Consider the following 23,688-nt stretch of genomic DNA (forward strand, 5'->3'; position numbering starts at 1 on the left):
TTCCCTGAGTCCTCTATTATTCAACCTGATCATAGATGACATAAAAAAGTAAGAACTGAGAAAGGATACCAGAAGGTAGAAAAACAACTTAAAATAATCGGCTACGCAGACGAGGCAATACTAATATTTTAAAGTGAAGATGATTTACAACGTATGCTACACTAATTTAATATAACCGCTAGAAAATGTAACATGTTAATTTCCCCAAAAAAGACCAAATGCAAGGTTATAACCTCAAATCTACTAAGACGTAAATTAGAGCTGGAGGGTCAGATAATAGAACAAGTAATGGAGTTCACATATCTAGGCATCACACTATCTAGCTACGGAAGTCTCGAAACAGAAGTGGAAAATCAAGTGAATAGAGCAAACAGAGCCACAGGTTGCCTGAATTAAACAATATGGAGAAATAAAAATATCGGAATAGAAATGAAAGGCAGAATTTACAAAACACTCATCAGATCAATAACGACATATGCGGCAGAAACACGACCTGATACAGAGGACAAAAATAATGCTAGATAGAGCAGAGATGAAAACCATTCAAAAAACCGATGGTCACTATGGGATAGAGCTAGAAGTGTACATATTCGACGGGGATGCAAGTGGACAACATTAACCCATTAGTTCCTACCGTTACTATTATGTAACAGCAAAGTGGTGCCATCTAAATAGATCCTCTATCTCATACGTCGCAAATTTGCAGTTGAAAACAGTCAGTTCTTATCAGAAGGTGATAGTGTTTACATTGTTTAAATGTGCGATTTTATTAGAACTTTGTTTCGAATCTGTGCATTGATAAAATATAGCAAAACAAATGAGGCTTCAAATAATGGACTTCGTTGATAAAAAGTAAGTATATAAATCTTATTTTGTATAATAAAGTTAATATTAGAAAACAAATAGTATAAGAAAATATAAATACATATTTTTTGTGTAAAAAAGCTTTGATATTTGTTCAAATAAAAAAGTTGTTAGGTTATGAAATTGACTGTTACATATTTGTAACGCTATGATGTAATATATATATATATATATATATATATATATATATATATAGATATATAATCAGGAGCCACTTATACCATCTAATGGTGTGTGGCAGTCAGTATACCATTACTGGTATACAGATTTTCGCCATTCTTTTTTGTTTCTTGCCATTCTTCTTGCTTCATTCCAAGTGGTTCCTCTTCTTACCAGCAGTTCCCCAACTGTTTTGTCCCAGGTCTTTTTAGGTCTTCCTCTCTTTGCCTTCTTCCATGTTTTGGCTTCCCATACTCTTCTAACCTGTCGTTGTTCTTCCATACGTTGCAGATGTCCCCACCAACTTAGCTGTTTCTGTTCGATAAATGAGATCAAGGGTTGGATGTTTAGCTCTTCCCGTATTACATTATTTCTAATTTTGTCTCTTCTCGTGACTCCTCTCACCCTTCTCAAGTATTTCATTTCGGTAGCCTGTAATTTACTTTTCTATTTGTTAATACCCACGATTCGCAACCGAAAGTGAGGATTGGTCTGAATATCGTTTTGTATACATTCATCTTGGTTCTCCGTGAAATTTCTCTTTTTCCTATTAAACCCCTGTTCATTAGATAGTATGTTTTCGTAGCTTTTTCTATTCTTGAGTTGACTTCCATTTCGTCATCTCCTGAATCCTCTATCTTAGTGCCCAAATACTCAAACATGTCGACTTGTTCTAATTTTCTTCCCTCAATTGAAATGCTCATTTTTTGATTGTCCCCTATCCTCATTACTTTGGTTTTCTCTTTATTTAAAATCATTCCATATCTTTTTAGTGCTTCATTCCAGATTTCCATATTACTTTGGAGGTCTTGTTCACTTTCTGCAACTACCATCACATCATCCGCGAATGCTCCTTCGGAAATCCTCACCATTTGTAAATTTTTGTACCCTACTTTTAATTTCTTCGCTTTGTTTGAACAGGCTCTGATGATTTCGTCCATAAATATATTGAATAATAGTGGGCTCAGCCCTCCTCCTTGCTGCAGTCCTTCACTGGTTACAAAGATATCCGAGATGTTGTTTCTCCAAATGACACTATTCTTGTTGTTCTTATATAAGCTCTTAATCACATTCAATGTTTTGTCCTCTACACCTTTTTTCTTCAGTATTTCCCACAATTTATCCCTCTTCATCTTATCAAAAGCTTTCTCCAAATCTATAAATGCCAGTGACGCTGTCTGGTTTTGTCGGTTAACTTTTTCTATTATTTGCTTCAATGTAAATACATGGTCCTGGGTGCTTCTTCCTTTACGGAATCCACTTTGCACTTCATGTAGTGAACTTTCAATTTTCTTGTACAGTCGCCTCTCGATTATTTTTTCGAAGGTTTTCATGGACGTGCATAGTAAAGAAATTCCTCTATAATTACTGCAACATTTCTTGTCTCCTTTCTTATATATGGGTAAAATCAGCGCCATTTCCCAATCTTTTGGAATTATCTCTGTCTTCCATGTTTCATTAAAAATCTTCAAGAGTACTTCATTACCTTTATCACCCATGTGCTTCAGCATTTCGTTCGTTATTCTATCAAACCCAGGCGCTTTTCCTTTTTTTAGCCATTTAATAGCATCCTCTAACTCTTCTAATTTTATTTCATCTGTTTCTCTCTGTTGTAGTATGTTTCCTACTTCCTCTTCCACTGTATCTGTATGCGTTGCTTCCAGAAGTTCTTGGAAGTACTCTTTCCATCTGCTCATTATTTCTTTGTTTTCGGTTAACACTTTTCCTTCTGAATCTCTAATATATGTATCTGTTTCTTTTGTATCCTGCCTGAACGATTTAAGGATTTTATAAAACAGCTTTTGATTTTCTTTGCTATTTTGTTCCATTTTCTCTCCAAATTCTGCCCAACTTACTTTTTTTGCCTCTACAACTAGTTCCTTTGCTTTTTTCCTTTGTTTCTTGTACTCTTCGTAACTAGTTTCGTTCCTATTGGCCAAGTATTTTTTCCAAGCGGTTTTCTTATTTTTAATACCATTTTTCACATTATCTGTCCACCAAGATGTTTGTTTCTTGTTTTTGACGGTTCTACAGGTTCCACAAGCTTCCTTTGCCGCTTCTAAGATTGCTTCCTTGTATATAACCCAGGAATGCTCTACATTTTTATGTCTTCTTTCTATGGAAGTAGTCCCTAATTTTTGTTCGACTAATTCTTTGAATGTGTTAGCTACTCGTTTGTCATTTAGTTTGTAACTTCTTATTGTTTCGCATTCAGTTTTTTGCATACTCTTATTATTTTTCTCTGCTTTTCTTTCAATTACATCTCTTATTTTAGATATTACCATAAAATGATCACTACCAATCTCTGGCCCCCTTCCAACTTTTGTGTCTAAAACATTTTTCATATTTTCTCTATCTACTATGACGTAATCGATTACTGATTTCTCGTTTCTTGTTGGTACCTCTCTTGTATAAGTATGTATCTCTTTATGTTTGAACCAGGAGTTTGTTACGATCATATTATTTATTGTGCAGAAGTCTAAAAGCTTTACTCCATTGCTGTTGCACGCTTTTTCTCCGTGTGGTCCTAGTATCTCCTTATACCTTGGGTTCGCACAGCCTACTCTAGCATTAAAATCGCCTAGGAGATATACCATCCCTCTCGCTCCTTCTCTGGTTTGTGTTAGCTGTTCCCAATACTTTTCTTTGTTCACAATTCTCTCATCTTCGTTTGGCCCATAAGTAACAATAAATGTATTAATCCTGTTGTCTCCGTTCCTTATTTCAACTGACATGATTCTCTCCGATATTGCTTCCCATTCATATATGTTTTCTGCTATTTTCTTGTGAATGATACATCCAACACCAGCAGCTGCCCTGTTGTTCTCTTGTACTCCGCTATATAATAATATGTGTTCGTGATCTAATGTTATGCACCCTTTTCCCTTTTTCTTTGTTTCTGTTATCCCTAGTACTTCCATATTTGCTTTTTCGAATTCTATTTCCAATTCCTTTTCCTTACCATTAATACCTCTAACGTTCCATGTCCCTAGTTTCCAAACTATTTCATTTTTTACCATTGATATGCTTAAATTTTCCTTTTCTTTCAATTGTACCTTATTCTGGTTATTTATCTTATTTCTTTTCCCTTTCCATTGCCTGGTCGTCGTCGTGTTTCCTTCCTTTTGTACCTCTAGTTTTTTGAAAAAACTTTCTTTTTCATTTCTACTATGTCATTTGTTTCATTATTCCATTTGAAAGTCTTCCCATTGATTGTAATTTTCTGGTACCCAATCTTTACGTTTTTGTTTAAACGCCTTTCTTCATTTGCTTTTTCTGTAAGTAGTTTTTGCACTTTCCTTTCTTGTTTTGTTAGATCATGTTTTATGTAAACAGGGCTACCTGAAATTTCTTTTAATTTGTATTTGTTTCGCATTATTTCGGTCTTCTTTTCGTAGTTTGCTATTTCTGCGATGCACATACTTTCGTTTATCTTCGTTACCTTAGTGATGTTTGATTCGATTTTTAAAGTATCCTTGATAAAAGTTTTAATTACCTCTTTTTGCTTTTCTTTATTCTCTTCCATTTTAAGTCCGCTTATCACTATGTTATTTCTCTTGCTGTTTTTCTCTAGTTGTTCCATCGTTTCATTGGCTTTTTCTAAACTCATTACTCTCTTATTTAGTTCTTGAATTTCTTTCTTCATTGTTTTATTTTCTTCTTTGAGTATTCCTATCATTTCCCGGTATTCACTGAAAAGCTCTCGCATTTCTTTGATATTCTCTTTAAAACCTGCCATGATTTCTGTCAAATACTCTTTAATTTCCTCCATTGCTAATTTGTTGTGGATATAGTAAATAATTGGCTATGGAAAAATATATAAGATAATGTATACTTTTTATTATTATTATTAACCGGTGTCACCACGTTAAGAGCTCACCCCGGACTCTCTCCGCGGAGGGTTTAGTTCTCTTGGTTGCACTCTAAATATCTTAATCTATTTTCACCCTATCTATCTTAGAATATCTATCCTAATCTTACCTTTTCTGTAGTTGGTATTTTTTTTTTCTTAGTGTATCTATTCACTCCACTTTTAATGTTCACTATTTATCCATTTACCACCATGTTTTAGTTTTTAAACACTTTAAATTAAATTTTAAATTCTCTTAGTATAAGTAAATAAATAAATTCGAAAACCTAATTACCGATATTTAGTTTTTATCCGTTATACCGTGATAAGGCTCGATCAACGAGTTTGTTATCGCCGCTAAACAGACAACCTTTTTCACCATTCGAAACCATTCGAAAAACCGATGGTCACTATGGGATAGAGCTAGAAGTGTACATATTCGACGGGGATGCAAGTGGACAACATTAACCCATTAGTTCCTACCGTTACTATTATGTAACAGCAAAGTGGTGCCATCTAAATAGATCCTCTATCTCATACGTCGCAAATTTGCAGTTGAAAACAGTCAGTTCTTATCAGAAGGTGATAGTGTTTACATTGTTTAAATGTGCGATTTTATTAGAACTTTGTTTCGAATCTGTGCATTGATAAAATATAGCAAAACAAATGAGGCTTCAAATAATGGACTTCGTTGATAAAAAGTAAGTATATAAATCTTATTTTGTATAATAAAGTTAATATTAGAAAACAGATAGTATAAGAAAATATAAATACATATTTTTTGTGTAAAAAAGCTTTGATATTTGTTCAAATAAAAAAGTTGTTAGGTTATGAAATTGACTGTTACATATTTGTAACGCTATGATGTAATGTAAGCGTATTATCCAGTTATTTTGTACCAATAGGTATATCATATGTTTTGTTTTCATTGTATGGTATTTTTAGTAAAAATTTTTGAAGTATTAGTATACAGAGTGTTTCTAGAACTTAAGGAAATTTAAAAATGCAGTATGTACCTACTAAGTTGTTTTTTTATTTCAGAGGCCTTGCTGCAGTTCTTCAAAGAGACTGTTCAAAAATCTATTGATATAGCCTTTGGAGAATACAAGATAGATGACTCTATAGAGGCAGTTTATATAGCGCCACCGAGGATGAGGGCGAAGATTTGGACAATTTCAACAAACGTCAGCTACTTGCCGATGCAGAAGTTAGAACTGAGATAGAATTATACAGGATATGAATTAGAAACAGGAAATGGTACTGGGCATTGTTTACATGGCTTCTTGCCGTTTCCGTCAATAACGCGTGGTGTTTGTATCGAAAATCAAATAACTTTCAGATGTCCCAAATAGACTTTCGAAGGGCTATCGTGTAAGTTCATTTGAAGAAATATTCGTCACCTCCCAAAGGCACTGGCAGGACTCCATCTCCAACTTCTAATGCGCAAAGAGTAGCCGATGAAATTAGATAAATGATAGGATACCTAGTGGATAAAATTCCAAACAACAAAAGAAGGCGTTGTGTTACCTATCACATAAACCAAAATGTTTAAATTCCTTTTTCTTTATTTTCAGTTTTTAAATAAATAGAACTGTTCACAGCTATATTTTGTATTTTTTACCCATTAGCTCCTAGCGTTACATTATATTATGTAATACCATATACTGAGTGATTTATAAATCCGAATGCGTAAATGAATTTATTTTGATGTTTTTTGATAAAACTGCGTTAAAAAAATATTAGCATCAAATTAAAAACTGCGAAAAAATAATCTGGGCACTAATGGGTTAATAACTGGGTAAAAAACAGAAGTGTAGAATAGAACACCCACATAAGCCCAAAGACCACAAATAGAGTAAGTACGGTGAGAGAGGGTTCTCCAATAGGAAGATGGTTAGTGAGAAAACCATGAAAACGATGGAATGATAATTTAGTGGAGGCACATTGAAAAAATAGACATGGTCATTTGTCTACACAGAAAGAAGAATAAACGAAATAATACAAGTAAACCCGCGGGACTAACGATAAAGGTTCAAGATTCTAAAATTATGGTAATTAGCAAGTCCTATGAGAACTATCATTTATCTAAATAATAGACTAATAATATAATTGAAGGAAATACGCTGTAGCGTTAGAGCCTGATATTGGTATGATTTTTCTCTCATCTTACAAACTTTTAGTACTAAACATATTAATAAAAACCTTCTAACCTCAAAATGAGCTGCCTGAGAATGTTGGTGTCTTCCAGAACTCACAGTGTCATCAAAACCTTTAGTTCTTGCCTGCTGGATATGGACAAGCAGGAACTTCTTGAAGTTCTTTTCTCCTCCTGGCTGACTAGAATACGGGACTTCCAACTGCATAGCTCCTCCTGGTTGGCAATCCAATAATAAACCTCTTACCATATGCCCTAGTTCATCTTTATAACTTTCTGCTTCCTCGATGTATACAAATTCATCATTCATAGGGATAGCAAACGCTGAACATCTGAAATAACATAATTTATTATGATAATACCAAAGTGTCATTTTTAATTTAAAGTACCTACATTGTAAAGTGAACTTCTGTATAAAAAATAATAGAACACAATGAAAAGATCTTCTTCTTCTTGTGCCACTCCTATCGGAGATTGGAAATCATCAAGGCTACCCTGACCTTATTTACAGCTGATCTAAAGAGTTCATTAGTGGTGCAGCCAAACCACTCTCTCAAATTCCGCAACCATGACATTCTTCTTCGACCTGGATTCCGTTTTCCTTCTATTTTTTCTTGCATCATATTTTGAAGTAATGCGTATTTATGTCCTCTCATCAGGTGGTCCAAATATTTGAGTTTTCTTCGTTTTATCGTTAACAAAATTTCTGGGTCTATTCCTATCCTTCGTATTACTTCAAGGTTTGTGACTCTTTCAACCCATCTTATCTTCAGCATTCGATGGTAGCACCACATCTCGAAACTTTCAATATTTTTTCTGTTTGGGAGTCCAGGCCTCTACACCGTATAATAGCGTGTTAAATACGTAGCCTCTTAGCATTCTTAATCGTAGAGGGATGCTTATATCTCTGTTGCAGAAGAATTTTCTCATCTTTACAAATGTGGTTCTGGCAATTTCGCTACGTCTTTTTATTTCATTGTTTTGGTCTCCAGTTTCGTTTACTAAAGTTCCCAAGTATTTGTAACTTGATACTTTTTCAATTTGAATGACGTTTATAATAATATGTGCTGGTTGTGTCATGTTTTTACTGAAGACTATATACCTACTTGGTTTTTTTATATTGATGTTTTTATGCCATAATAGGGAACTTGCACAATTTTTTTTATTACATAATAATGTTCAGTTTTGTTTAAAAATGAGATTTCCAAAATTTCACGCTTCAAAAACTCGTAATAACTTAGAAATACGTATTTAAAGTCTTCAGCGGTATAAAATAGTTCAAACGACCCGTGACGTCACATAGTTTTACATTAGTTATTATTATGGTTATATTTCGCTGTGTCTAGGTACACGCTAACCTGTAAGCAAATAAAAAGTTAGGTATGTATTGTCCTTTTCATGATCATTTTTCAGTGCGTAACAAATGATAGGAAAAAGGGTAAGTCTGTGATAATACACATTTATGAGATTTATTCTAACATAACATTTTAGTTAAATATGACAGTTGTCACATTTTATTTTCAATTTGGAATAAAAACAAATCAAATGTGTTTCTTGCATTTATAAAATGGTATTTTCTTTGATTTGTATAGTCTTATAAATTATACAGATTATATTTGTAATATTATTATCTAATTAAAAAAATTAGTTTTTTTATTATGGCGCCATCTATCGACAACTAAAATAACTAGAATAAATGTTATAAATGTCACCGACGAAATGTAATCACCGACGTGCCTTTTTTTCTGTCACATACAATTTTTTAATGCGTTAGAAAGAAATCGAAAAACTATGACGCACTGAAAGATGATCATGAGAAAAAGAATACACGCGAATTAAACTTCATCAAGCCAGTGACGTTATTATTTAGCAGGCGCAGTGACTGTATATTTTGGTACATGCTATTTTGATATGTTTAGCGTGTGTTTGATAGAAAAATATTTGTTAAAGGAAGGGCAGCAGAACTATTCAGATGTTTCAAACTTAATTGTAATAAATCAACGTATATATTAAAGTATATATTTAGGTTAGCAAAATAAATATATGTATTTAGTTGACATAACACGTTAAAAATATTGTTAAAATAATTTTTATACGTAAGTTAATTATTATAATCAACTATTCTAAATGGGAAATAAGCCACAATTTAACTAAAAAAATGATTTTATTAACGTTTCGACGTCCAAATCGGATGTCATTGTCAAAATACAAAAATTAGTCAGAAAAAATAAATTATTAGAAAAATTTTTTACTAAGCAACACCATTTTTGTTTAATTTAATAATATTTTGTATTTTGACAACGACGTCCGATTTAGACGTCGAAACGTTAATAAAATCATTTTTTGGTTAAATTGTGGCTTAGTTCCCATTTAGAATAGTTGATTACAAAAATGCCACAAGGATAATAGCTTCAGAACAAGTTAATTATTATTGTGAAAGCTTTAGGTCTTCTTTTTATTTTAATCTTTTGCGGTAATACATACTATTTCATTTATAACTAAAAAAATATATATTAATTTATAGTCTCTTTTCTTTTTCGTACTGTTTTAAAATGTTCTTAAACTCATTAAAAGAACTAAATAATTGTCCACACTCCGTAGTTAATTTAAAAACAAACAGTAAACAAATAAAAAATAAGAAATCACTGACACTCTAACTTTTTTATTTGCGTACACGGTAACGTATACCTAGATACAACCTTATATTTAGGTATATTCTTCTTCTCATTCTTTAGTTTATTGGCCTCCACCTACTTGGGTATTTGGCAAGCTCATCGTCGTGGAATAAGTCAAAAATATTTATATTCTAATGACATTTATCGTATGTCATTGTAATAATATATACCAGTTTGTTAAAATTGTAGTTTTATACTGTTTTTGAAGGAAAGGAACGAGGGTTTACTATTGAAAATAAAACCATTTTGTAAAAGTACGAATTTTTCTATGAATAGTTCAAACGATCAAAAACACTTGTAACGTCACATAAATGTATTTTCTACTGACGTTATAAACGTCTAATTTAAAATTCTGTTTACTTTATTGGAAAAATGTAAATGTAAAACCAAGTGACGTCACGACGCATTTTGGACCACCTGTTTTAATTTGAATTTTTAATCGTCTTTAGGGGCCAAACGAAAGGCAAACACAACTTTTTTATCTTTGATACATGTTTTAAATTATGTTGTGTTGTAATTTATAACATTTTTTTCGAATTTAAAAATTTATGCAAGTTCCCTATTGTTGCAAACAATATTTATGTTTGTAAGTAATCGTTGTAATGTTCCTACTGTTGTTGCAAGTAGTACAGTGTCGTCCTCGTATCGAATATTATTTACAACCTCTCCATTGATTACGATTCCTTCGTTTGCTTGCAAAAGGGCTTCCTGGCAGATGCTTTCACTATATACATTAAAAGATGTGTCTACAGTTTATCTAAACCTTTACATGTATTATTTAATTTATCTTTGAGACTATATACCTTCCCTAGTAAGTGGCGTGACAGTTATATAACTCCGGTATTTAAAAATGGTGACAGACAATATAAAAAATTATAGGCCTGTTGTTATGTTATCTGCCATCCCAAAACTATCTGAATTAATTCTAAAGAAATATCTTACTTGGCACTGTAGAAATCTCTTAATCTCTTAATGAGCAACATGGATTTAGGCAGGGTAAATCTACATCTGCACCTCTTGTTTTGTATCATGATTACATTGTCAGGGCTTTCGAAGATGGGTACCAAGTGGACTCCATTTATACTGATTTCTCGAAGGCTTTCGACACAGTAATCCATTCTTTACTCATCTTTAAATTAAGATGTATTGGCTTTCCTGAGTGGTTTCTTTCATGGTTGAGTAGTTATCTTGATGAAAGAGTTCAGTTTGTTTCTATAAAGGGTTCACTTTCGATTCCTATCTTGGTCAGTTCAGGGGTCCCACAAGGCTCACATGTGGGTCCTCTTCTCTTTAACTTGTTTATTAATGATATTTCTGAGGTAATAAAAGTTTGTCAGTTTTTGCTATTTGCTGATGACCTTAAGCTATATTTCAAAGTTTCAAATCTGTCTGATTGTCTAAGGATCCAGGAAGACTTGACTCCTCTATACAATTGGTCTCTTTCCAATTGTCTCCAGTTGAATAAAGATAAGTGTTTTCCTATATCTTTAGCAAATCCAAAAATAATGTTGTGTTTGACTATCATTAATACAGGTCTTCTAGCAAGAGTGACTGAAATAAAAGATTTGGGGGTGTTATTTGACAGTTACTTGTCATTTATCCCACACATTAACAATTTGTCAAATAAAGCATACCGTAATCTAGGTTTTATCACAAGAAACTCTCGAGATCTTTCCGTACCCACATATAGAATTTTATATCTTACTTTCGTCCGTAGCATCCTGTCTTATGCTTCTATAGTATGGTCCCCATACTATTTTAACCATATTTACACCCTTGAAAAAATTCAAAATAAGTTTCTCCGGATTTGTGCTTATAGATTAAACTTGAAGAACATGTCTTTGGTGGAATTAAGGTCAAGGTAGAACTAAATATTAGTTCCTTAGAAGATTACAGAACTGTGATTTAATTTTTTTCTATAAACTACTTGACCATACCACCGACTGTTCTGATTTATTAAGTCTTATCAACTTTAGATGTAGCACTAGAATTCTTAGAGACATGCCCGTATTTTCTATAAAACACTATCACACAAACTATGGCAAATTCTCTCCCATTAAGAGGATTCAGACACTGGGAAATGACTTTAGTCAATCTTATGATCTGGTGGATATAAAATCTGTAAGATTTAGTTAGGCACTGCCTAACTGAGTATGTTAGGAATCGAAGATGAGTGACTTACCTTGGAGTCTTCATTTCATTTTCATTTTAATTGTCAGAGAATTTCATTTTAATAATATTTTCAAGAAATTTAAGTTACCTACTTAATTTGTAATAATTTGTTTAACAATATTTAAAAATTATTTAATACTTAGTTTAGTATTTGTGTTATGGTTAGGATACTTTATTTTTGTTAAATTTTTGTAAAATGGGGACATCCCGTAAATAAATAAATAGTAGTGGTGACAAAATGCATCCTTGTCGTACTCCTCTCTGTATTTTATTGCTTGTGATGTCTCATTTTCTATTTTGATGTTAGCTTTTTGATTCCAATATACGGCCTATATGGTCCAATAATTAGCCCATGGTTGAACAAACTCGATAATGGGCTAAATTTCCGCAAAGAAATGAAATGATGGCAGTGTACTAGAATGCAAGAGGCTACAGGAAAAGAGAGAGGGAGAAAGGCATATTCGTAATTATTATATTTATTCGTATATTAGTAATAATATACTAAACCTAGAACTGGGACATTTTTAAAATATAGTGCGCGTTTTGTGCGCTAGGCTAGATGAAACAAATACGGGGCCAAAAAAATGTAGACAGTGTTTGAAATTTCATTTGATTTTATGTCGAAGTCACATGCATTTAAATTGTATTTCTTACCCTGAGGAACTAATAATACGTGTTTTCTTTAAAACGAAATATATTTTATCTTCTAAATTATGTTCTAGCTTTTTGACATTGGTAATGTTAGTTGGACACCTCTCAAAATAAAATATCAATCTTGGAGTACAAAACCTTCCAGCTGCAACCCATTCGTGACCAAGTGTGTCAATACCCTTTAGAAGTTCTGAAATTTTGTCGCTTAGTTTTTGACTAAAACAAAATATCCAAAAATTAATATATGAAACCATTTTTTATAATTAAAATCTATATTACAAGCTACTGATAAATTTCTACATTACAAATTACTGAAATAATTATTTACTTATACAAAAATACAGAAAATTGGTTACCTTAAAGAATCTATGGCTTTAAAATACTGGATATAGTTGGTATCTACTGTACAAGTAGGATGTGATAAAATTACAATGTGGCTAATATGAAATATTAGTAGAAGATAGCGGGCAAAGCTACTTTTTATTTCGTCATATACAGCTAAGAAATCATCGCATTTTCTGTCAGTTTCACATTTCTTTTGAATAGCTGAATAGTCGTTAACGAATAGGTCTGCATCTAGAGGACTGGACATATGTAAGTAAACTATTTGATTTTCTTCATCATAGGAACCATCAATTACACACTACAAAAAGACATTTAAAAATTTAATATACAAGTTAACGAAGTTAACTTGGTATACTACACACAGAATTTTGTTGTAAAATCTATAATGAGAAGTAAGAAGTAACGTATTTGTATTACCAGCCCTAACCATAATCTTCACATAATATTAAGAGGCAATATCAGCGTGCGGAAAACGCGTTCCAAGATTGCAGGTTTGATTTTGACTATTTTGTTGAGATATTTGGCACACATATTCGTACAGTCCGTACAATATACACACACCGGCAAAATTAGCCGAACACCTTAAAAATGGGACATGTTTGATGTCGCGAATGTCCTAAACCTGTTGTCCGATCTGAGTGATTTTTTTAGTATGTTATAGCCTTATTAGTTAAGAATATCGGTGTAATAATATTGTTGCTGGACAGGTAAATGTCATTTTATAGCGGGTGTTACAATCATATTGTGTTTTTTTCTTAAAGTTCAGAACACCCTGTGGAATATTCCAGCATATATAAAATATTAAAATTAACACTCGGTTGTAGACTCAGGCTTTCTTAACATTTTCTTTTTTGATTCATTTGCTTATGTTGAAAAATAAAAAAGTTATGTGCTTTAACAACTAGCCATGCTTTTTATCAATAAATTCTCATAGTAGGGGAGGAAAGTATGCTAAATTTGCAGTTACTCAAGCGTTATGGGGACCTATTGGATTGTGAAGAGTGGGTGCTAAAACCAAAAAAAGTTAAGTTAAATTTTCCATAAAGTGTAGGACTCTCCATTTCTTAATTTAATTTTCCATTTCCAAAAATCGTTTTTTCCGATTATAGTGCCATCTATCCATAATTGGAAAAAATGTTGCGAATAAAAGTTTCTTATTTTTACGTCAAGGATCCAAATCTGCAATAAAAATTGGGGGCTCCTATTTAAGATTTTAAAGTAACCCCCCACCCCACCTCGGTGGGGAGTCGTGTTTGGTGCCATTCGGTAGATTTTTGAAAAATATTGAATAGGTGTATTTTGCAGTTTTACGATCTGATGTTCATTTCGCAAAATATTGCAGGGTTCGTATTTAAAATTTTTAATTTACCCCCCACCCTTCTCCGTAGGGTGTCACGAGCCCCCACGGAGGTGGGGTGGGGGATTTAATTTAAAATCTTAAATAAGAGCCCCCAATTATTATTATTGCAGATTTGTATTCTTTACGTAAAAATAAGCAACTTTTATTCGACATATTTTTTCGAATTGTGGATAGATAGCGCTATAATTGGAGAAAAATGATTGTTTCAAATGGAAAATTAAATTAAAAATGAAAAGTCCCCCACTTTATGGAAAACTTAACTTAACCTTTTTCTGATTTTAGCACACTCTTCACAATCCAATAGGTCCCCATAATGCTCGAGTACCTGCAAATTTAGTATACTTTCCTCCCCTACTATGACGATTTATTGATGAAAAACATGGATAGTTGTTAATGCACATAACTTTTTTATTATTCCACATAATTAAATGAATCGAAAAGGAAAATGTTAAGAAAGCCTAACTCTACAATCGAGTTTTAATTATAATATTTTACATATGCGAGAATATTCCACAGGGTGTTCCAAACTTTAAGAAAAAAACACAGTATGATTGGTACACCCGGTATAAAATGATATTCACCTGTCTAGCAACAATATTATTACAACGATATTCTTAAATAATAAGGCTATAACATACTAAAATAGTCACTTAATTCGGACCAGTGGTTTAGGAAATTAAAGACATCAAACATGTCCCATTTTTAAGGTGTTCGGCTAATTTTGCTGGTGTGTGTAAATACCGTTGCAAGTCGTTATCTACATCAGAGATCTAAGTTGACATTGTTGCACAATTACAAAAAATTCTTGAATTCATGTTAAATCAAATATATCACATAATTATTGCGAAGTGAATTATACAACAAAACAAATTAATATTCAATATAAATAAATACAAACATTAAAAATAGAAAACTAGAATTAAGTTATAATCTTACGTTAACGTAAATAATAAAAACAATAAATATAATAAAACTAATACTTATAGTAAAGAATAAAAACAAATCTGAAATGTAAACACCGCAACTCGCAACTGTCAAATAAATGTCACCAACCTATGCCAAAATGTCACCTTTGTTTGATCGCAGTTACGGCCGGTTTCACAAAGTAAAGTTAACTTGTGGTTAAGAGATAACCAGAAGTTACGTCAAAATATGCGTTTTAGTTTCAGGTCAACGGCGAAGTATGGTTAACTCACAGAATTTTTAACCAGAGGTTGGAGTGGGTTACCCTTATGGGTATACCCAGAAGGGTAACAATTATGAAACTGAAACGCATATTTTGGGGTAATTTTGAGGTTATCTCTTAACCACAAGTTAACTTTACTTTGTGAAACCGGCCGTTAAAGTGTAATCCAAACAAGTGTGCTTTATATATTTGACTTATACAAATTAAATGAAACAAGTTAGGGTATGTTTCTTTAAATTTACATTAATAGAAATCTACCAATACTATTTCTAAGCGTATATAATAAAATATGTCTAGTGGCTGTAATTCCAGTGTACTCAGCTAAACAATTCTAAAAAGGAACAACCTATGACTTAAATATTTCGTGTTGGTATCATGTGACGTCACGTGATATGACGCGGATGACATGCAACAGTATCTATATTCTATGGCCTTTAATACAATATATAATGGCGGTACAATTTGCAAATATGTTAGTATGTATGTGGAAATTACACTATACATAATTAAATAAAATAGTACAAAAACTAGTGTGTATCGAATTAAGAAAAACAAAAAAAATACACTTTTTTATCCTATGCCTAGATTTTGTGTCACATTGGATTTACTAAAAAACGATTATCTATAGCAAGAAATCAAACTTAACTGACTTGGCAACATGTAGCTCTCCTAAAAAAATATTCATGACGAACTGATGTAGCCTCTTAAGAACAACTGGATCAAAGTGGATGTAACATGACTAATTCTACCACCTCAATGGATGGAACAACAATTTGGTACTTTCATTTTTATTTTTCATACAGTTTCTGTTGTTCTACCTGTCATTGGATTTGCTCCATCGCATCGGTACAAATATCAATGCAATCATTCCAATTGAGTTGGTTTTCTTCAAAAAATATGTTAATCCTGTTAAAAAATTTCTTCCCTGGTTCTATTAGTGGCAGTAATGAGCTGTCTTAGTACACTTAGCAAGTCTTCTTTAACGACGTTCTACACCTTCGTTGCGGGGTATGCCTCTCAGAGGAAAGGGGGGAAATTTATATGCAGGCGAAAGTTGGTAACAATGCATTTGTAGCAGAATACTCAAATCATATGTTTCAGTATTGAATACTTTATAAAAATAAATTATAATAAATTACGGAATAAATTACGGATTTAATTATAATAAATAAATTAAAAATAAATGGTACGGTAAACAATCCTCATTTTTTAATATGTTATTCCTTACAAAAAAACCTTTAATTGAAGAACAAATAATTAAAAATCGTAAATTTGGGTCAAAAGTTATTAACTTTTTAAGAATTCCCATAAGAGCCCATATTAAAACTTAACTTTGAACCTTAATAGTAATTAAACGGCACGGTAAAACAATTTTTAAAAAATCAAGTTTTAGTTTTTTGAAGTAAACTATAACATACTAAAATTTCATGCAAATCCTTAATTCTTTGCCGAAGGTGTAGAACGTCGTTAAGTGAATAGTTATATGGATATTCCACAATGGCTGCTTGGGCAAACTAATCAAATACTTATGACACTTTCACAGTCTATGTCACGTCACCTATGTCATAGTTGATCTCTCATACATTTCGACATATATTGCCTTCTTCAAATACCCCATTACTCATGCACCCATTATTATTCTCAGTATCTTCCATTGGAATACCAGCAGACACTTTGTGTCTTTTTAGAAGCTGGTTCATGTTTCCGAACTATGTTCAGAGAAATAAGGAAAAAAAATATCCTGTTGGTGACACAACCCCTCCAGGCCGAAACCAAATTTTTTGAGTAGTATGGACATCTATATTAATAACATATATGTTTCCTGCAGCCGATTTTGATGATATACATAGTGATAAACAAATAAAGATCAAAAAACGGTAAATTTTCGCTTTTTTCATCTATTATCAAAAAGTTAAGCATTTTAAACAGATTTGAGAGTAGGAAACTCATAAATCATATAAAAAACTTCAATATGGCACCCGCTGAATATTGGTTGCTTAGAAAATTGCAAAATAAATCATAAATTTTGAGTTTTTATAAATATTCATAACTTATGTAAAAAATAACTTAGAACCTTCTTATTAAACGGAATGCTGAGACTTCTGGTGCTTAAATCATACCCTAAATTTCAAAGCAATTGGTCAAATAGTTTAAAAGTTATTTAATTTGTTTATCCCAAATTAATTTTTTTTGCAACACTATAAGTCAGAAAATGATGAAGTTACAGTAATACTTTGGATAGTTTATGAAAGAAGAAGATTTACACTATTAATTTAATTTAAAAAATGACAAAAATTAATTCTAAATATTGCAAAATTATTTTGCAAAACATGTGAATAAAAAAAAAAGGGGGAGCTAACTTCGTCCCTAATTGTCCTAGGACAATTTTTCTTTCTAAATGTGTATAAAAATTCAGTCTTTCTAAATATGAAAAAATAATTTTTCTTCAGGTAACGGTTAAAAAGTTATTCTAATTGTTTTTAAGTAAGCAAAAAAATCGACATGTTTTTGCAAAAAAATTTTACACGTTTAAAATTACTTTTTGTCATTTTTTTTTAAATTAAGTTAATAGTATAAATGTTCTTCTTTCATAAACTGTCCGAAGTATTACTGTAACCTCATAATTTTCTGACTTAAGGATCCCCCAAACCAAAGCGAAACTTTCGCAACCGCAACCTACGCGGAATCGCGGCGAATCGATAGGCACGGCGGATTATGAACATGTTCAGACCACTTTGCGCGGAATCCGCAACGGTCGCGGCAGAACAGCGTTTCTTTCATGAAACGCTGCATGCACGGTTTTTTCCGCTACCGCTGTAGTTTCGCGTGTTTTAAAATGGTTGTTACAGAAAAACTCATTGAAATTGTTAAACAATATCCTATAATATATGATTTAAGGACGAAGATTATAAAAATATAAGAAAAAAGGATAAAGTCTGGAATAGTATATGGTCAGAATTAGGAGAAAATGATAAGTTTTCATTATATTATATTATAATATTATTATTAATTTGCGTGCATAGAGATTACGCCCACTTAAAAATTTGGTCATTTTTGATGTCTTGTATTTCCTAAACCTGTTGGCCGATTTAAAAATATAATTTGTTCACATTTGTATGGCGAATAGTCGCGTCGGCTTTCGCGTCAATATGGGGAACCCTTGTCCGCTACCGCTCCGCCTGCGAATGTTCCGCTACGGAAAATTCGCGTCGCAAAACTTTCGCGTCGGTTTGGGGGATCCTTTATAGTGTTGCAAAAAAATGAATTTGGGATAAACAAATTAAATAACTTTTAAACTGTTTGACCAATTGCTTTGAAATTTAAAATATAATTTAAGCACAAGAAGTCTCAGCATTCCGTGTAATAAAAAGGTTCTAACTTGATTTTTAAATAAGTTATGGACATTTATAAAATTTCAAAATTTATGACTTGTTTTGCAATTTTCTAAGCAACAAATTCTTATTTAATAAGGATAGACATATTCAGCGAACGCCAAATTGAAGTTTTTTATATGGTTTATGAGTTTCTTATTCTCAAATTTGTTTAGAATACGTCACTTTTTAGTAATAGGGCTTTTCATCGATTGTCATTTGTTTCGAGCTTCTGTCATGTGTCACATAATATTAATATATCTACGTCATACGTCTTTGGTTTGTATCATTGGTTATATCAATAACGTATGACGTAGATATATTAATATTATGTGACACATGACAGAAGCTCGAAACAAATGACTGTGAATGAAAAGCCCTATAGGTGCAAAAAGCGAAAATTTACCGTTTTTGATTTTCATTAATTTGTTTATAACTATGTATATCATCAAAATCGGCTGCAGGAAACATAAAGGTTATTAATATAGATGTCCATACTACTCAAAAAATTTGGTTTCGGCCTGAAGGGGGATGTGTCACGAAAAAAATCTTATTTCTCTGGACTATTACGCGTTAGAAACGAGGACGTTTAGCTGCTTTAGGCCGCACCTACATTGGATCCGATTTTCTCCGATCAGATCAGATCCGATGTCGGAATAGAAAACATTTGGTACCTCTTCCATTTTAATCATTTACTATTAGTAAGTTTTTATTAGATTGTATTTTAAATGTTTGGGCGCGTAGTGATTTTTACAAACAATATCTAGAGTTTTTAAAATGCTTAAGAAATTTTACCCTACCCGAAAATTTTTTTTTGTCATTTATTACTTTTTTTCTCACATTAATTGAATAACATTTTTGTTTAGTTAATTATATCGAGATGTAACGTTCTTAAAAAAGATAAATAGTTCTTTCTTTCTACCGAAAATAGGTCGAAGTTGTCGCTTGGTAATAATTTACCTGCCGTTTTTTTATGTTTTTGTTGCTTAGATATAATATTTATATTTCTTTAAAAAGGAAATTTTAAAAGGAAGTTTACCATTATTGCACGTAACCTGTTCCGCCGTTTAGAAGGGCTCCAAATCATAGTTTAATTTGTAGTTAGTAACAGAATACCGGTCAGTGTGCTTCGAAATTGTGGAATAGCTAAAATCGATATTCTTTACTATTGGGTATTACTGTTATAACTTATTTTTGAATCAACAGTATTGTTTTATTAATACAATGGAGAGTAGAAAAAGAATAGATACATAACATCCTAAACCTAGCTTTGGCAAGCGCAGTCGCTATAAAGTATTACTTTACTGTTATATAAATAGGTCACTGGTACTTAATAGAAATATCTTAACATTTGTTCAATAACATATAATCAGTAAATATTTCAAATAAGAAATATCAGTAAATATTTCACTGATCATGCATGTCGTATAGATAAAGACGACACGATTCAAAGTAAGATTTGTTATTAGTATGATAATTACTGTATATTATATTTTTTAGTTTTCTAGTTCAACCATTTTACCTGTTACAAAACATGAATGATTTTCGGATAGGTCATATTTCTGAAAATACATTCAAAAATGTATCATGTTTAGTCCATTTTTCCAGTTCCGATAATAAAAATTAGTCACCTTCAGTATCTTTTTCCAGTTGAAGTTAAAAAAATATAGTCGGTTGGTAACTTTTTCCTGGTTGCGATTTAGCAGAAAATATTACTAACCGACACTATTTCATAAACTATTAAAAAAATGCATAGTCTACAAAGGGTAGTTTATAAAGTATCTAAACTGCATGTAAAGTTCGTTGGAATTATGAAAATAAAACCACTAAATCATGTTTTATGAATTTTTTTTCAAAATTTCAAACTTTAAACCGTTCTAGTGTAAAGTAAGCCAAATGTCGCTTGGTCATTTTTGCCTTTCAGCCTTCGATATGTAAACTTATTTACTACCTACTAGAAGCTCATTTTGTAATAGTAGCATTAATATCAGACTTAGATCACGTTCTCTGCATTGCTATGTATGGTCGATACTTTTGAATGGAACAAAGGCCTAGACACTCAACATAACGCAAATGAATAAGTTAGTAGCCTTTTAACTATGGCCTTATAGAAGAATATTGAAAATACGTTGGACAACCCACAATACCAAAGAAAATATTCTGAGGAGAATAGGTACAGATAGGAAACTGCTAAAGATCATCAAAGTCAGAAAAGTTAGCTACCTCAGACACATAATGAGAAACAAGGTTCATGCAACTTATCATCCAGGGTAGGATTGAAGGAAAACAGGGCCTGGTACCAGAGACCAGACCGGCCTTGATTCAATGTCTTTGTTTATAGTCACGTTGGACAGAGACAGATTTGTCAGTGTAGTCGCTAACCTCCACTAGAGGAAACAGCACCACAAGAAGAAGATTTACTACCAAAACTATAGTGATCTATCCACTACATTTTTAGCTTTATCTCTGTTATTTGGAATTGATGCAACATTTTGGTTTTTTCTTGGTTCATTATAAGGCTTAGGTATATTTTGTGTGGCCAGTAGCAAGGGAGCGTTCAAGTATTACGTAAAGCGATTTTTGAAGATTTTTGACACCCCCCCACGTAACGCACTCTAATGGACGTTTAACTATTGCGTAACGTAATTTTTGAAGATTTTTGACCCCTCCCCTCCAACCCCAACCTGTGTTACGTAATACTTGAACGGCCCCCAAGGAGGAAACCACCTTTTTAATCCTTGTATATTGTATATGCATTTAATTTAAATCATCAGAGTAAGCCATAATCTGCGTTGACTTATTAAAGATTGGTACCCAATTCTGCAATTCAGCATCTCTTATAGTCTTTTCAAAGGCTATATTGAAGAGAAGACACATTATTATAAATCCTTATTGATAATGGAACAGGTCAGATAGATTATTCTCAACAACATATTTAGTTACATTGGATTAGAAAACATACATCACATACAGTACGGAAAATAAAAGATTACCCATGAGCGATCCTACTGAAATCATATTTTCTATGTTCCAGAAAATAATGAACCAGTACCAGCATTATAAGAACAGTTTAATAATTATTACATGTACTTGCGCTGGCCAACTATTTTTTGTGACATGGTGACAGAAAAATACAGCGTGTTTTATATGTTCGTTCATGGGTAATCATTCATTTTTCCTACTATACACAGATACATTATTACAGGGGATCATATACATCTATTATATAAAAACTTCAAAGTTGTGGAAATGGGGATGTAGAAAGGAGGAGGAGATAAGACAGGAAAAAATGGCACATTCAAAAAATATCTAATAGGTATAGATACAATTTTTACCTCTTGATCGTCCGTATTCTCTTTTTGGGCAATTACGCGCCCTATAGATTTTACTTTTAAACCTGATAAATTGTAAGGAGACTTCCCAATAATTGATACAACCACAATTTTATCACAAGAAATGCCGGAAACATCACTGAAAGTAATAATGTATTATATTTAAATTATAATAAATTATTTATTTACTCACAACAATTGATCAAAATTGGGTATTCGAAAGGTGTTTCGCATTTTGATATTTTTTTAAATCAATTTGTTTGATTATTTATTATTGTTATTAAGTAAGGTTAGGTTACTGACGTTGACGACTCTTCTTTTCTCCTACAATTTTATAACAACTACGCACTATTCAGCCAATCATTTCAATATATCATTTTTTGGTCAAATAAGAAACATTTGATTCTGAACAATCACTGCAAACAAACCTTTGTTGCAAACAGAAATTGCAAATAACGAAACTTTTTAAAAAATAAAAGACAATAGGCATAGCCAGCTTTACTTAACAAGCCATGAAGTTGAAATTTGGCAACATCTATTGGTAGACCGATTAATTCTGACAGTTCTCATTTGTTTTTAAATAATTTTCACTGTATTTACAGAGAAACTGAAATATTTTACAATATTTCGTGCTCTAAATTATAAAGAACATTTAAAGGTATGTTATTAAGATGATTTTAGTTAAATATAATATATTTTTATATAAACTTGCGTGCATATAGAAATCCGTCCACTTAAAAATTTTGTCATTTTTAATGTCTTATATTTCCTAAATCTGTTGGCAGATTTAAGTGATTTTTAGTATGTTATAGCCTTATTCTTTTACAATACCGCTGTAATAATATTGTTGCTAACCAGTTAAATTTTTATGGTGTACCGGGCATTTATAAAATACTGAAATTAAAACCGAACTAGACTCCGGTTTTCTTAACATTCTGTTTTTTTGATTAATTCGCTAATATGTAATATAATAATGTTTAACAACTAGATTTGTTCTTTATCAATTCAGGGTGTTTCTAAATAAGTGCGACAAACTTTAAGAGGAAAGGAACAAAATGTAAAATTTTGACGTCTGTATTTTAAATGTAATCATTTTTTTCGAATCCTGAGAAAACTTATAAGTATTTTTGAAAAATTTAAACGCAGAATGAAAGATTACTTTATTGCCGAGGGCAGAAAGTCCCTTAGAATGAATAAAATGTTTTTTTAATGACATATTTGAAACTAAAAATCACATTAAATTTTCTTAAATTTTCACCCCTGTAACTTATTAAAATAAACATAGAAGTTTTCAGGGACTTTCGGCCCTCGGTCCTAACGTAATCTTTCATTTTGCGTTTAAATTTTTCAAAAATACTTATTAGTTTTCTTAGGATTCGAAAAAAATGAATCCCGTTTATATTCTTGTTATTGCTTTTTTTTGTATAATAAACGTTACTTACAAGGAATTACTTTTAATATTATTTTGTACAAACTTCTAATTAATAATATTTTCTTATTCGACTCAAAAAATACTATAAATTTTACCAGAATTTGTACTTTAAAATCGTAGTTTCGAAAGCGGTAGT

The 23,688-nt window shown here is 31.8% G+C and overlaps 1 protein-coding gene and 1 long non-coding RNA gene across 3 annotated transcripts in view; one reads left to right on the plus strand and one right to left on the minus strand.

Moving 5' to 3' along the window:
* LOC114327882 (nonsense-mediated mRNA decay factor SMG8) overlaps window positions 1-22,542 on the minus strand; it is a 42,425-nt gene extending 19,883 nt beyond the window's left edge. Inside the window, exons 1-5 of the mRNA XM_028276599.2 lie at window positions 22,314-22,542; window positions 22,124-22,259; window positions 12,883-13,169; window positions 12,530-12,742; window positions 7,084-7,360 (exon numbers count right to left, since the gene is read on the minus strand). Coding sequence (XP_028132400.1) covers window positions 7,084-7,360; window positions 12,530-12,742; window positions 12,883-13,169; window positions 22,124-22,259; window positions 22,314-22,354 — 954 coding nt within the window. The 5' untranslated portion in view covers window positions 22,355-22,542. The remainder of the gene's footprint in view (window positions 1-7,083; window positions 7,361-12,529; window positions 12,743-12,882; window positions 13,170-22,123; window positions 22,260-22,313) is intronic.
* LOC114327883 (uncharacterized) lies at window positions 553-6,477 on the plus strand. 2 transcript variants are annotated; one of them, XR_007697445.1, is made up of 2 exons: window positions 553-852; window positions 5,915-6,477. It is a non-coding gene; the product is annotated as an uncharacterized LOC114327883 (long non-coding RNA). The 2 variants fall into 2 exon arrangements; XR_003652064.2 differs by lacking the exon at window positions 553-852 and adding an exon at window positions 5,011-5,574.
* Window positions 22,543-23,688: the final 1,146 nt, after the last annotated feature.

This window comes from Diabrotica virgifera, chromosome 4 (assembly GCF_917563875.1).
Source record: "Diabrotica virgifera virgifera chromosome 4, PGI_DIABVI_V3a".
Lineage (NCBI taxonomy): Eukaryota > Metazoa > Arthropoda > Insecta > Coleoptera > Chrysomelidae > Diabrotica > Diabrotica virgifera.